The sequence below is a fragment of the Oncorhynchus mykiss genome, chromosome 27, assembly GCF_013265735.2.
Source record: "Oncorhynchus mykiss isolate Arlee chromosome 27, USDA_OmykA_1.1, whole genome shotgun sequence".
Classification (NCBI taxonomy): domain Eukaryota; kingdom Metazoa; phylum Chordata; class Actinopteri; order Salmoniformes; family Salmonidae; genus Oncorhynchus; species Oncorhynchus mykiss.
Genome location: NC_048591.1, coordinates 42,600,664 through 42,613,708, shown reverse-complemented (window position 1 = coordinate 42,613,708; position 13,045 = coordinate 42,600,664). Strand labels below are relative to the sequence as shown.

Sequence of the window (13,045 nt, the reverse complement as noted above, 5' to 3'; positions counted from 1 at the left end):
CCTTAACATACATTTAAACTTTACCCTAACCTTAACCACACTGCTAACCTTATGCCTTACCCTAACCTTAACCACACTGCTAACCTTATGCCTTACCCTAACCTTAACCACACTGCTAACCTTATGCCTTACCCTAACCTTAACCACACGAGACGGCCTACAGGGAGGAGGTGAGGGCCCTCGGAGTGTGGTGTCAGGAAAATAACCTCACACTCAACGTCAACAAAACTAAGGAGATGATTGTGGACTTCAGGAAACAGCAGAGGGAACACCCCCCTATCCACATCGATGGAACAGTAGTGGAGAGGGTAGCAAGTTTTAAGTTCCTCGGCATACACATCACAGACAAACTGAATTGGTCCACTCACACAGACAGCATTGTGAAGAAGGCGCAGCAGCGCCTCTTCAACCTCAGGAGGCTGAAGAAATTCGGCTTGTCACCAAAAGCACTCACAAACTTCTACAGATGCACAATCGAGAGCATCCTGGCGGGCTGTATCACCGCCTGGTACGGCAACTGCTCCGCCCTCAACCGTAAGGCTCTCCAGAGGGTAGTGAGGTCTGCACAACGCATCACCGGGGGCAAACTACCTGCCCTCCAGGACACCTACACCACCCGATGTCACAGGAAGGCCATAAAGATCATCAAGGACATCAACCACCCGAGCCACTGCCTGTTCACCCCGCTATCATCCAGAAGGCGAGGTCAGTACAGGTGCATCAAAGCTGGGACCGAGAGACTGAAAAACAGCTTCTATCTCAAGGCTATCAGACTGTTAAACAGCCACCACTAACATTGAGTGGCTGCTGCCAACACACTGACACTGACTCAACTCCAGCCACTTTAATAATGGGAATTGATGGGAAATGATGTAAATATATCACTAGCCACTTTAAACAATGCTACCTTATATAATGTTACTTACCCTACATTATTCATCTCATATGCATACGTATATACTGTACTCTATATCATCGACTGTATCCTTATGTAATACATGTATCACTAGCCACTTTAACTATGCCACTTTGTTTACATACTCATCTCATATGTATATACTGTACTCGATACCATCTACTGTATCTGCCTATGCTGCTCTGTACCATCACTCATTCATATATCCTTATGTACATATTCTTTATCCCCTCACACTGTGTACAAGACAGTAGTTTTGGAATTGTTAGTTAGATTACTTGTTGGTTATTACTGCATTGTCGGAACTAGAAGCACAAGCATTTCGCTACACTCGCATTAACATCTGCTAACCATGTGTATGTGACAAATAAAATTTGATTTGATTTGATTTGATTTGATTTGACTGCTAACCTTATGCCTTACCCTAACCTTAACCACACTGCTAACCTTATGCCTTACCCTAACCTTAACCACACGAGACGGCCTACAGGGAGGAGGTGAGGGCCCTCGGAGTGTGGTGTCAGGAAAATAACCTCACACTCAACGTCAACAAAACTAAGGAGATGATTGTGGACTTCAGGAAACAGCAGAGGGAACACCCCCCTATCCACATCGATGGAACAGTAGTGGAGAGGGTAGCAAGTTTTAAGTTCCTCGGCATACACATCACAGACAAACTGAATTGGTCCACTCACACAGACAGCATTGTGAAGAAGGCGCAGCAGCGCCTCTTCAACCTCAGGAGGCTGAAGAAATTCGGCTTGTCACCAAAAGCACTCACAAACTTCTACAGATGCACAATCGAGAGCATCCTGGCGGGCTGTATCACCGCCTGGTACGGCAACTGCTCCGCCCTCAACCGTAAGGCTCTCCAGAGGGTAGTGAGGTCTGCACAACGCATCACCGGGGGCAAACTACCTGCCCTCCAGGACACCTACACCACCCGATGTCACAGGAAGGCCATAAAGATCATCAAGGACATCAACCACCCGAGCCACTGCCTGTTCACCCCGCTATCATCCAGAAGGCGAGGTCAGTACAGGTGCATCAAAGCTGGGACCGAGAGACTGAAAAACAGCTTCTATCTCAAGGCTATCAGACTGTTAAACAGCCACCACTAACATTGAGTGGCTGCTGCCAACACACTGACACTGACTCAACTCCAGCCACTTTAATAATGGGAATTGATGGGAAATTATGTAAATATATCACTAGCCACTTTAAACAATGCTACCTTATATAATGTTACTTACCCTACATTATTCATCTCATATGCATACGTATATACTGTACTCTATATCATCGACTGTATCCTTATGTAATACATGTATCACTAGCCACTTTAACTATGCCACTTTGTTTACATACTCATCTCATATGTATATACTGTACTCGATACCATCTACTGTATCTGCCTATGCTGCTCTGTACCATCACTCATTCATATATCCTTATGTACATATTCTTTATCCCCTCACACTGTGTACAAGACAGTAGTTTTGGAATTGTTAGTTAGATTACTTGTTGGTTATTACTGCATTGTCGGAACTAGAAGCACAAGCATTTCGCTACACTCGCATTAACATCTGCTAACCATGTGTATGTGACAAATAAAATTTGATTTGATTTGATTTGATTTGATTTGACTGCTAACCTTATGCCTTACCCTAACCTTAACCACACTGCTAACCTTATGCCTTACCCTAATCTTAACCACACTGATAACCTTATGCCTTACCCTAACCTTAACCACACTGATAACCTTATGCCTTACCCTAACCTTAACCACACTGCTAACCTTATGCCTTACCCTAACCTTAACCACACTGCTAACCTTATGCCTTACCCTAACCTTAACCACACTGCTAACCTTATGCCTTACCCTAACCTTAACCACACTGCTAACCTTATGCCTTACCCTAACCTTAACCACACTGCTAACCTTATGCCTTACCCTAACCTTAACCACACTGCTAACCTTATGCCTTACCCTAACCTTAACCACACTGCTAACCTTATGCCTTACCCTAACCTTAACCACACTGCTAACCTTATGCCTTACCCTAACCTTAACCACACTGATAACCTTATGCCTTACCCTAACCTTAACCACACTGCTAACCTTATGCCTTACCCTAACCTTAACCACACTGCTAACCATATGCCTTACCCTAACCTTAACCACACTGCTAACCATATGCCTTACCCTAGTCTTAACGTTTTCATTTTGCAGCATGGCCAAACACTGGTAACCCCTGAGCCTCAACCTGTCAGCCTGTACTGCCCTCTGGTGGTAAATTAGAGCACATTAACCTGTGTTTGTCTTGTCCGGACCATTCTAGTCACCAACACTATCTCATCCATGGAAAACAGTTACTGTATGCATTTGGATACTGGTCCTGTTATTAATTAATCATAGAATATTTCAGTTTGAATTCTAGAATTCTAGAATAGGTATTTGTTTGTGAAATTGAGTTGAATTGCAGTGGCCAATGGAGATAAAGACCCATGGTAGCTGTTAGCATCTGCAGTGGCCAGGGGGGGATAAAGACCCATGGTAGCTGTTAGCATCTGCAGTGGCCAGTGGAGATAAAGACCCATGGTAGCTGTTAGCATCTGCAGTGGCCAATGGAGATAAAGACCCATGGTAGCTGTTAGCATCTGCAGTGGCCAGGGGGGGATAGAGACCCATGGTAGCTGTTAGCATCTGCAGTGGCCAGGGGGGGATAAAGACCCATGGTAGCTGTTAGCATCTGCAGTGGCCAATGGAGATAAAGACCCATGGTAGCTGTTAGCATCTGCAGTGGCCAGGGGGGGATAGAGACCCATGGTAGCTGTTAGCATCTGCAGTGGCCAGTGGAGATAAAGACCCATGGTAGCTGTTAGCATCTGCAGTGGCCAGTGGAGATAAAGACCCATGGTAGCTGTTAGCATCTGCAGTGGCCAATGGAGATAAAGACCCATGGTAGCTGTTAGCATCTGCAGTGGCCAGGGGGGGATAGAGACCCATGGTAGCTGTTAGCATCTGCAGTGGCCAGTGGAGATAAAGACCCATGGTAGCTGTTAGCATCTGCAGTGGCCAATGGAGATAAAGACCCATGGTAGCTGTTAGCATCTGCAGTGGCCAGGGGGGGATAGAGACCCATGGTAGCTGTTAGCATCTGCAGTGGCCAGGGGGGGATAAAGACCCATGGTAGCTGTTAGCATCTGCAGTGGCCAGTGGAGATAAAGACCCATGGTAGCTGTTAGCATCTGCAGTGGCCAATGGAGATAAAGACCCATGGTAGCTGTTAGCATCTGCAGTGGCCAGGGGGGGATAGAGACCCATGGTAGCTGTTAGGATCTGCAGTGGCCAGGGGGGATAAATACCCATGGTAGCTGTTAGCATCTGCAGTGGCCAGCGGGGGATAGAGACCCATGGTAGCTGTTAGCATCTGCAGTGGCCAGTGGAGATAAAGACCCATGGTAGCTGATAGCATCTGCAGTGGCCAGGGGGGGATAAAGACCCATGGTAGCTGTTAGCATCTGCAGTGGCCAGTGGAGATAAAGACCCATGGTAGCTGTTAGCATCTGCAGTGTGAATGTGAACACAAGGAAACAATCAACTTCATTCAACCCAGTATTTCCTGTTGTAGTAATTCTAACATTTTGATCCTGGTAAATAGCAACCTGATGCCCTTTTAAATGACATGAACTACTAATGAAAAGCCTTTACTACAGGCTATGAAGCAAACAATGCTATGTCGAGGGGGACAGTTAGTCTGAGGGCCCTCTCAGTGGTTATAACTAATTGTTTCCCCTTCGTGGATATGAACATATTCAGTAACAGAGCGTGCATTCCCACTTGTGCCCCTGTCTTCACATTGTTCTGCATTCATTGGTCCTTGGCCAGTGTTCCAATCATTGCTGACAGGAAGAGCTCTTAGAAACAATACCATCTACAGAGGCTGAGATGGTAATGAGGGTGGTTGGGGGAGGGGGGGGGGGGGGGGGGGGGGTCCACTCACCCTGCTCGTCGAACCCAAACATGTCACCTCTCGGCCGGGTAGAGGAGGACGTTGGCCCCGGAGGGCCTGGATGTCCGATCTCTCCTGGTCTTCCTCTCTCTCCCATTGGCCCTGGGAATCAGAGGGGTCATATCTTCTCACAACAATAGGCACATATTGTCGTCAGATAAGATAAAGACCTGAACATGCATTGTCTTACGTCAGGTGGCGTCACTCCTACGCAATCCTAAGAAGACAATCCACAACATATTGGAAAAACAGAATGAATCTTATACAATACCATCAGAGTTACATGGGGAATATCAGGATGGATCACCTGTGGGGCCGGTCTGTCCTGGAACCCCTGCCTCGCCAGCTGGGCCTGGAATTCCTGGTGATCCGATTGGCCCCGGTGGTCCTCTTCCTCCTATTGACCAGAACCAGAACCATGTGTTTAACATGTTGAGAGGAAACCTCCCCAGAGGTGATATATGGCTGTATGTGTGTGTGTGTGTGTGTGTGTGTGTGTGTGTGTGTGTGTGTGTGTGTGTGTGTGTGTGAGACACTGTATAGGGGTGGGGTTGGGGGTGTTACTGGCTGTAGTATGGAGGGCGTATAGGGGTGGGGGTTGGTGTGTTACCTGGTTATAGATAAGATGGAGGGCGTATAGGGGTGGGGGTTGGTGTGTTACCTGGTTATAGATAAGATGGAGGGCGTATAGGGGTGGGGGTTGGTGTGTTACCTGGTTATAGATAAGATGGAGGGCGTATAGGGGTGGGGGTTGGTGTGTTACCTGGTTATAGATAAGATGGAGGGTGTATAGGGGTCGGGGTTGGTGTGTTACCTGGTTATAGATAAGATGGAGGGCGTATAGGGGTGGGGTTGGTGTGTTACCTGGTTATAGATAAGATGGAGGGCTTATAGGGGTGGGGGTTGGTGTGTTACCTGGGTGCAGGTAGGATGGAGGGCGTATAGGGGTGGGGGTTGGTGTGTTACCTGGTTATAGATAAGATGGAGGGCGTATAGGGGTGGGGGTTGGTGTGTTACCTGGTTATAGATAAGATGGAGGGCGTATAGGGGTGGGGGTTGGTGTGTTATCTGGTTATAGGTAAGATGGAGGGCGTATAGGGGTCGGGGTTGGTGTGTTACCTGGTTATAGATAAGATGGAGGGCGTATAGGGGTGGGGGTTGGTGTGTTACCTGGTTATAGATAAGATGGAGGGCGTATAGGGGTGGGGGTTGGTGTGTTACCTGGTTATAGATAAGATGGAGGGCGTATAGGGGTGGGGGTTGGTGTGTTACCTGGTTATAGGTAAGATGGAGGGCGTATAGGGGTCGGGGTTGGTGTGTTACCTGGTTATAGATAAGATGGAGGGCGTATAGGGGTGGGGGTTGGTGTGTTACCTGGTTATAGATAAGATGGAGGGCGTATAGGGGTGGGGGTTGGTGTGTTACCTGGGTGCAGGTAGGATGGAGGGCATATAGGGGTGGGGGTTGGTGTGGTACCTGGTTATAGATAAGATGGAGGGCGTATAGGGGTGGGGGTTGGTGTGTTACCTGGGTGCAGGTAGGATGGAGGGCGTATAGGGGTGGGGGTTGGTGTGTTACCTGGTTATAGATAAGATGGAGGGCGTATAGGGGTGGGGGTTGGTGTGTTACCTGGTTATAGATAAGATGGAGGGCGTATAGGGGTGGGGGTTGGTGTGTTACCTGGGTGCAGGTAGGATGGAGGGCGTATAGGGGTGGGGGTTGGTGTGGTACCTGGTTATAGATAAGATGGAGGGCGTATAGGGGTGGGGGTTGGTGTGTTACCTGGGTGCAGGTAGGATGGAGGGCGTATAGGGGTGGGGGTTGGTGTGTTACCTGGTTATAGATAAGATGGAGGGCGTATAGGGGTGGGGGTTGGTGTGTTACCTGGTTATAGATAAGATGGAGGGCGTATAGGGGTGGGGGTTGGTGTGTTACCTGGTTATAGATAAGATGGAGGGCGTATAGGGGTGGGGGTTGGTGTGTTACCTGGGTGCAGGTAGGATGGAGGGCGTATAGGGGTGGGGGTTGGTGTGTTACCTGGGTGCAGGTAGGATGGAGGGCGTATAGGGGTGGGGGTTGGTGTGGTACCTGGTTATAGATAAGATGGAGGGCGTATAGGGGTGGGGGTTGGTGTGTTACCTGGGTGCAGGTAGGATGGAGGGCGTATAGGGGTGGGGGTTGGTGTGTTACCTGGTTATAGATAAGATGGAGGGCGTATAGGGGTGGGGGTTGGTGTGTTACCTGGGTGCAGGTAGGATGGAGGGCGTATAGGGGTGGGGGTTGGTGTGTTACCTGGTTATAGATAAGATGGAGGGCGTATAGGGGTGGGGGTTGGTGTGTTACCTGGGTGCAGGTAGGATGGAGGGCGTATAGGGGTGGGGGTTGGTGTGTTACCTGGTTATAGATAAGATGGAGGGCGTATAGGGGTGGGGGTTGGTGTGTTACCTGGTTATAGATAAGATGGAGGGCGTATAGGGGTGGGGGTTGGTGTGTTACCTGGTTATAGATAAGATGGAGGGTGTATAGGGGTCGGGGTTGGTGTGTTACCTGGTTATAGATAAGATGGAGGGCGTATAGGGGTGGGGTTGGTGTGTTACCTGGTTATAGATAAGATGGAGGGCTTATAGGGGTGGGGGTTGGTGTGTTACCTGGGTGCAGGTAGGATGGAGGGTGTATAGGGGTGGGGGTTGGTGTGTTACCTGGTTATAGATAAGATGGAGGGCGTATAGGGGTGGGGGTTGGTGTGTTACCTGGTTATAGATAAGATGGAGGGCGTATAGGGGTGGGGGTTGGTGTGTTACCTGGTTATAGGTAAGATGGAGGGCGTATAGGGGTCGGGGTTGGTGTGTTACCTGGTTATAGATAAGATGGAGGGCGTATAGGGGTGGGGGTTGGTGTGTTACCTGGTTATAGATAAGATGGAGGGCGTATAGGGGTGGGGGTTGGTGTGTTACCTGGGTGCAGGTAGGATGGAGGGCGTATAGGGGTGGGGGTTGGTGTGGTACCTGGTTATAGATAAGATGGAGGGCGTATAGGGGTGGGGGTTGGTGTGTTACCTGGTTATAGATAAGATGGAGGGTGTATAGGGGTCGGGGTTGGTGTGTTACCTGGTTATAGATAAGATGGAGGGCATATAGGGGTGGGGGTTGGTGTGTTACCTGGGTGCAGGTAGGATGGAGGGCGTATAGGGGTGGGGGTTGGTGTGTTACCTGGTTATAGATAAGATGGAGGGCGTATAGGGGTGGGGGTTGGTGTGTTACCTGGTTATAGATAAGATGGAGGGCGTATAGGGGTGGGGGTTGGTGTGTTACCTGGTTATAGATAAGATGGAGGGCATATAGGGGTGGGGGTTGGTGTGTTACCTGGTTATAGATAAGATGGAGGGCGTATAGGGGTGGGGGTTGGTGTGTTACCTGGTTATAGATAAGATGGAGGGCATATAGGGGTGGGGGTTGGTGTGTTACCTGGGTGCAGGTAGGATGGAGGGCGTATAGGGGTGGGGGTTGGTGTGTTACCTGGTTATAGATAAGATGGAGGGCGTATAGGGGTGGGGGTTGGTGTGTTACCTGGGTGCAGGTAGGATGGAGGGCGTATAGGGGTGGGGGTTGGTGTGTTACCTGGTTATAGGTAAGATGGAGGGCGTATAGGGGTGGTATTGGTGTTGGCGGTTGGGGGTGTTACCTGGGTGCAGATAAGATGGAGGGCCAATGGGGGTGGGGGTGGGGGGGGGGTTACCTGGGTGCAGATAAGATGGAGGGCCGGTGGGGGTGGGGGTGTTACCTGGGTGCAGGTAAGATGGAGGGCCGGTGGGGGTGGGGGTGTTACCTGGGTGCAGGTAAGATGGAGGGCCGGTGGGGGTGGGGGGGTACATGACGTTGTCACTGGAGCCCTCTGTTGAGTTGTTGAAGGACGGTGATGGTGAACCTGCTCCCTCTAGCAGCTTAATCTGGAATTACAAAAACCCAGGGTCAGATTAAAAATGATTTATTTAATGTGGTTCTCCGTAGCTCAGTTAGTAGAACATGCCTCTTGCCAGGATTGTGGGTTCGATTCCCAGGACCACCCGTATGTAAAATGTAAGCACGCATGACTGTACATCGCTTTGGATAAAAGTGTCTGCTAAATGGCATTATTAATATGCTATTATATTATTAGATATACTGATGTGACAGGTAACATCCATCTTCCTGTGACTCCTTTCCTCCTGTCCTTCATTCTTACCTTGGATTCGATGAAGTTCAGTCGGTTGTTTATGTCAGTGAAGCCAGTGCAGTTCATACACTCTGCAACGAGAGAGAGAGGAGAGATGAGAGAGGCAAGAGAGACAAGAGAGAGAGGAGAGACAAGAGAGACAAGAGAGAGAGAGGAGAGACGAGAGATGAGAGACGAGAGAGAGGAGAGACAAGAGAGAGAGGAGAGAGACGAGAGGAGAGACAAGAGAGTCAAGAGAGAGAGAGAGGAGAGACGAGAGATGAGAGACAAGAGAGAGAGGAGAGACAAGAGAGGAGAGAGAGAAGAGAGATGAGAGGAGAGACAAGAGAGAGAGGAGAGAGAGAGGAGAGAGAGATGAGAGACAAGAGAGAAAGGAGAGACGAGAGGAGAGACAAGAGAGAGAGAGAGACGAGAGGAGAGACGAGAGAGGAGAGGAGAGATGAGAGAGAGAGAGATGAGATACGAAGGGGTTAAAGGTGAGAGGAGATCACACACACAGGCACGCACCATACGCACACACACACACACACACACACACACACACACACACACACACACACACACACACACACACACACACACACACGCAGCTCAGATTGTTTTCTGCCTACCCATTTGCAGTGCACCTCTGTATGGCCAGCCTTCTTCCAGCAACATGAAGGGGTATGAGAGTCTAGGACAGATCTTCTCCAGCAACATGAAGGGGTATGAGGGTCTAGGACAGACTTTCTCCAGCAACATGAAGGGGTATGAGGGTCTAGGACAGACTTTCTCCAGCAACATGAAGGGGTATGAGGGTCTAGGACAGACTTTCTCCAGCAACATGAAGGGGTATGAGAGTCTAGGACAGACTTTCTCCAGCAACATGAAGGGGTATGAGGGTCTAGGACAGACTTTCTCCAGCAACATGAAGGGGTATGAGAGTCTAGGACAGACTTTCTCCAGCAACATGAAGGGGTATGAGAGTCTAGGACAGACTTTCTCCAGTAACATGAAGGGGTATGAATTAATCCAATAGGTTTAATTGGCATCCAATGGTTTTAAGAGAGAAAACCCAAGTCAAGATCATATCAACTAATCTACTGGTTGCCACAATGGGGTCATCAAGGCACCACTTGTATAAGAATCCAGTCACCTCTGGGTAACCGAGACGATACGCGCGGAAGAACATTGGTCAAGTAAATAGAACGTTTCAAATAGAAAGTTATGATCTAGAAAAGTCAATAACAGAAGTGTTCCGGAATGTTCCCCATTCCACAGACACATCTGACCACACTGGCCACACAAACCTAATGATGTAGAATGCCATAGCCATGGACAACTAGCAGTCATAAATAACTAGTCATTGCAACAACAAAAACGAGCTAAACGGTTCTGGCTTCCCTACATCATGGTTTAACCACAGTACAGTGGCAGACATTGAGGTTTCTGTGTTAAAATAGGACAGACAGGGTTTGGGTGGGTTAGGGTGTGTTGGTGTGTGTTTTTTTCCTGCAAAGTATTTATTTACCATTAGTATAAGCGTACATGAATACATCCACAAACAGAAGCAAAGATCAAGGGCTCAACCAAACACATTCCTCCGTAATTCATCAGCCCACACACTCAGTACTGTTATCTGCCCACGCACTCAGTACTGTTATCTGCCCACACACTCAGTACTGTTTATCAAGCCACTTCAGTGAGACCAAAAATAACCAAATGATCTCCTTTTGATAAGAGTAATATCCCTGAGAATCAGTATAGTAGGGGGTGATGTATGTAACGAGTGATGTGGGGTGTACAAGGTACAATGTAGGGTGGTTTGGTTACAGCACTGAACTGAAATGACCCTCTATCCCTCTCTGTTCCCAATGAGGGGTTTGGGATCATAAACACGCGCCACAGAGACGAGTCATTATGTCTTTAACATGAGCCTGGAGTGATCTACACCAACACCAATGTGCAGAGGTAGCAGGGTTCTGTTTGGGAGGGAATGTAAGGTTCCGTTGTATGAAAGCTAACACAGTACTTACAGTGGAACTACAATCTACAGGGGACGTATACCAAGACAACATGACAACATAAAGATATGGAGTCTCATAATGATACCATGACAACATAAAGATATGGAGTCTCATAATGATACCATGACGACATAAAGATATGGAGTCTCATAATGATACCATGACAACATGACAACATAAAGATATGGAGTCTCATAATGATACCATGACGACATAAAGATATGGAGTCTCATAATGATACCATGACGACATAAAGATATGGAGTCTCATTATGATACCATGACAACATAAAGATATGGAGTCTCATAATGATACCATGACAACATAAAGATATGGAGTCTCATAATGATACCATGACAACACGACAACAAAAACATATGGAGTCTCACAATGACACCATGACAACATAAAGATATGGAGTCTCATAATGATACCATGACGACATAAAGATATGAAGTCTAGTAATGATACTATGACACCATGACAACATAAAGGTATGGAGTCTCACAATGACACCATGACAACGTAAAGATATGGAGTCTCACAATGACACCATGACAACATAAAGATATGGAGTCTCATAATGATACCATGACAACATAAAGATATGGAGTCTAATAATGATACCATGACAACATGACAACATAAAGATATGGAGTCTCACAATGACACCATGACACCATAAATATATGGAGTCTAGTATTGATACCATGACAACATGACAACATAAAGATATGGAGTCTCATAATGATACCTTGACAACATGACAACATAAAGATATGGAGTCTCACAATGACACCATGACAACATAAATATATGGAGTCTAGTATTGATACCATGACAACATGACAACATAAAGATATGGAGTCTCATAATGATACCATGACAACATAAAGATATGGAGTCTCATAATGATACCTTGACAACATAAAGATATGGAGTCTCATAATGATACCATGACAACATAAAGATATGGAGTCTAATAATGATACCATGACAACATGACAACATAAAGATATGGAGTCTCATAATGATACCATGACGACATAAAGATATGGAGTCTCATAATGATACCATGACGACATAATAGATATGGTCTCATTATGATACCATGACGACATAAAGATATGGAGTCTCATAATGATACCATGACAACATAAAGATATGGAGTCTCATAATGATACCTTGACAACATGACAACATAAAGATATGGAGTCTCACAATGACACCATGACACCATAAATATATGGAGTCTAGTATTGATACCATGACAACATGACAACATAAAGATATAGAGTCTCATAATGATACCATGACAACATAAAGATATGGAGTCTCATAATGATACCACAACAACATAAAGATATGGAGTCTCATAATGATACCATGACGACATAAAGATATGGAGTCTAGTAATGATACCATGACAACATGACAACATAAAGATATGGAGTCTCACAATGACACCATGACAACATAAATATATGGAGTCTAGTAATGATACCATGACATGACAACATAAAGATATGGAGTCTCATAATGATACCATGACAACATGACCACATAAAGATATGGAGTCTCATAATGATACCATGACAACATAAAGATATGGAGTCTCATAATGATACCATGACAACATAAAGATATTTAGTCTCATAATGATACCATGACGACATAAAGATATGGAGTCTCATAATGATACCATGACAACATGACAACATAAAGTTATGGAGTCTCATAATGATACCATGACAACATAAAGATATGGAGTCTCATAATGATACCATGACGACATAAAGATATGGAGTCTCATAATGATACCATGACAACATGACAACATGACAACATAAAGATACGGAGTCTCATAATGATACCATGACAACATAAAGATATGG

The 13,045-nt window shown here is 46.6% G+C and overlaps 1 protein-coding gene across 3 annotated transcripts in view; it reads right to left on the bottom strand.

Moving 5' to 3' along the window:
• The window catches only part of LOC110508057 (collagen alpha-1(XXVI) chain), a 54,657-nt gene that overhangs the window by 15,530 nt on the left and 26,082 nt on the right, over positions 1-13,045 (bottom strand). For all 3 annotated transcript variants that reach the window (XM_036965662.1, XM_036965661.1, XM_036965660.1), the window contains exons 4-7: positions 9,154-9,215; positions 8,758-8,878; positions 5,240-5,329; positions 4,924-5,034 (exon numbers count right to left, since the gene is read on the bottom strand). In XM_036965662.1, coding sequence (XP_036821557.1) covers positions 4,924-5,034; positions 5,240-5,329; positions 8,758-8,878; positions 9,154-9,215 — 384 coding nt within the window. The remainder of the gene's footprint in view (positions 1-4,923; positions 5,035-5,239; positions 5,330-8,757; positions 8,879-9,153; positions 9,216-13,045) is intronic.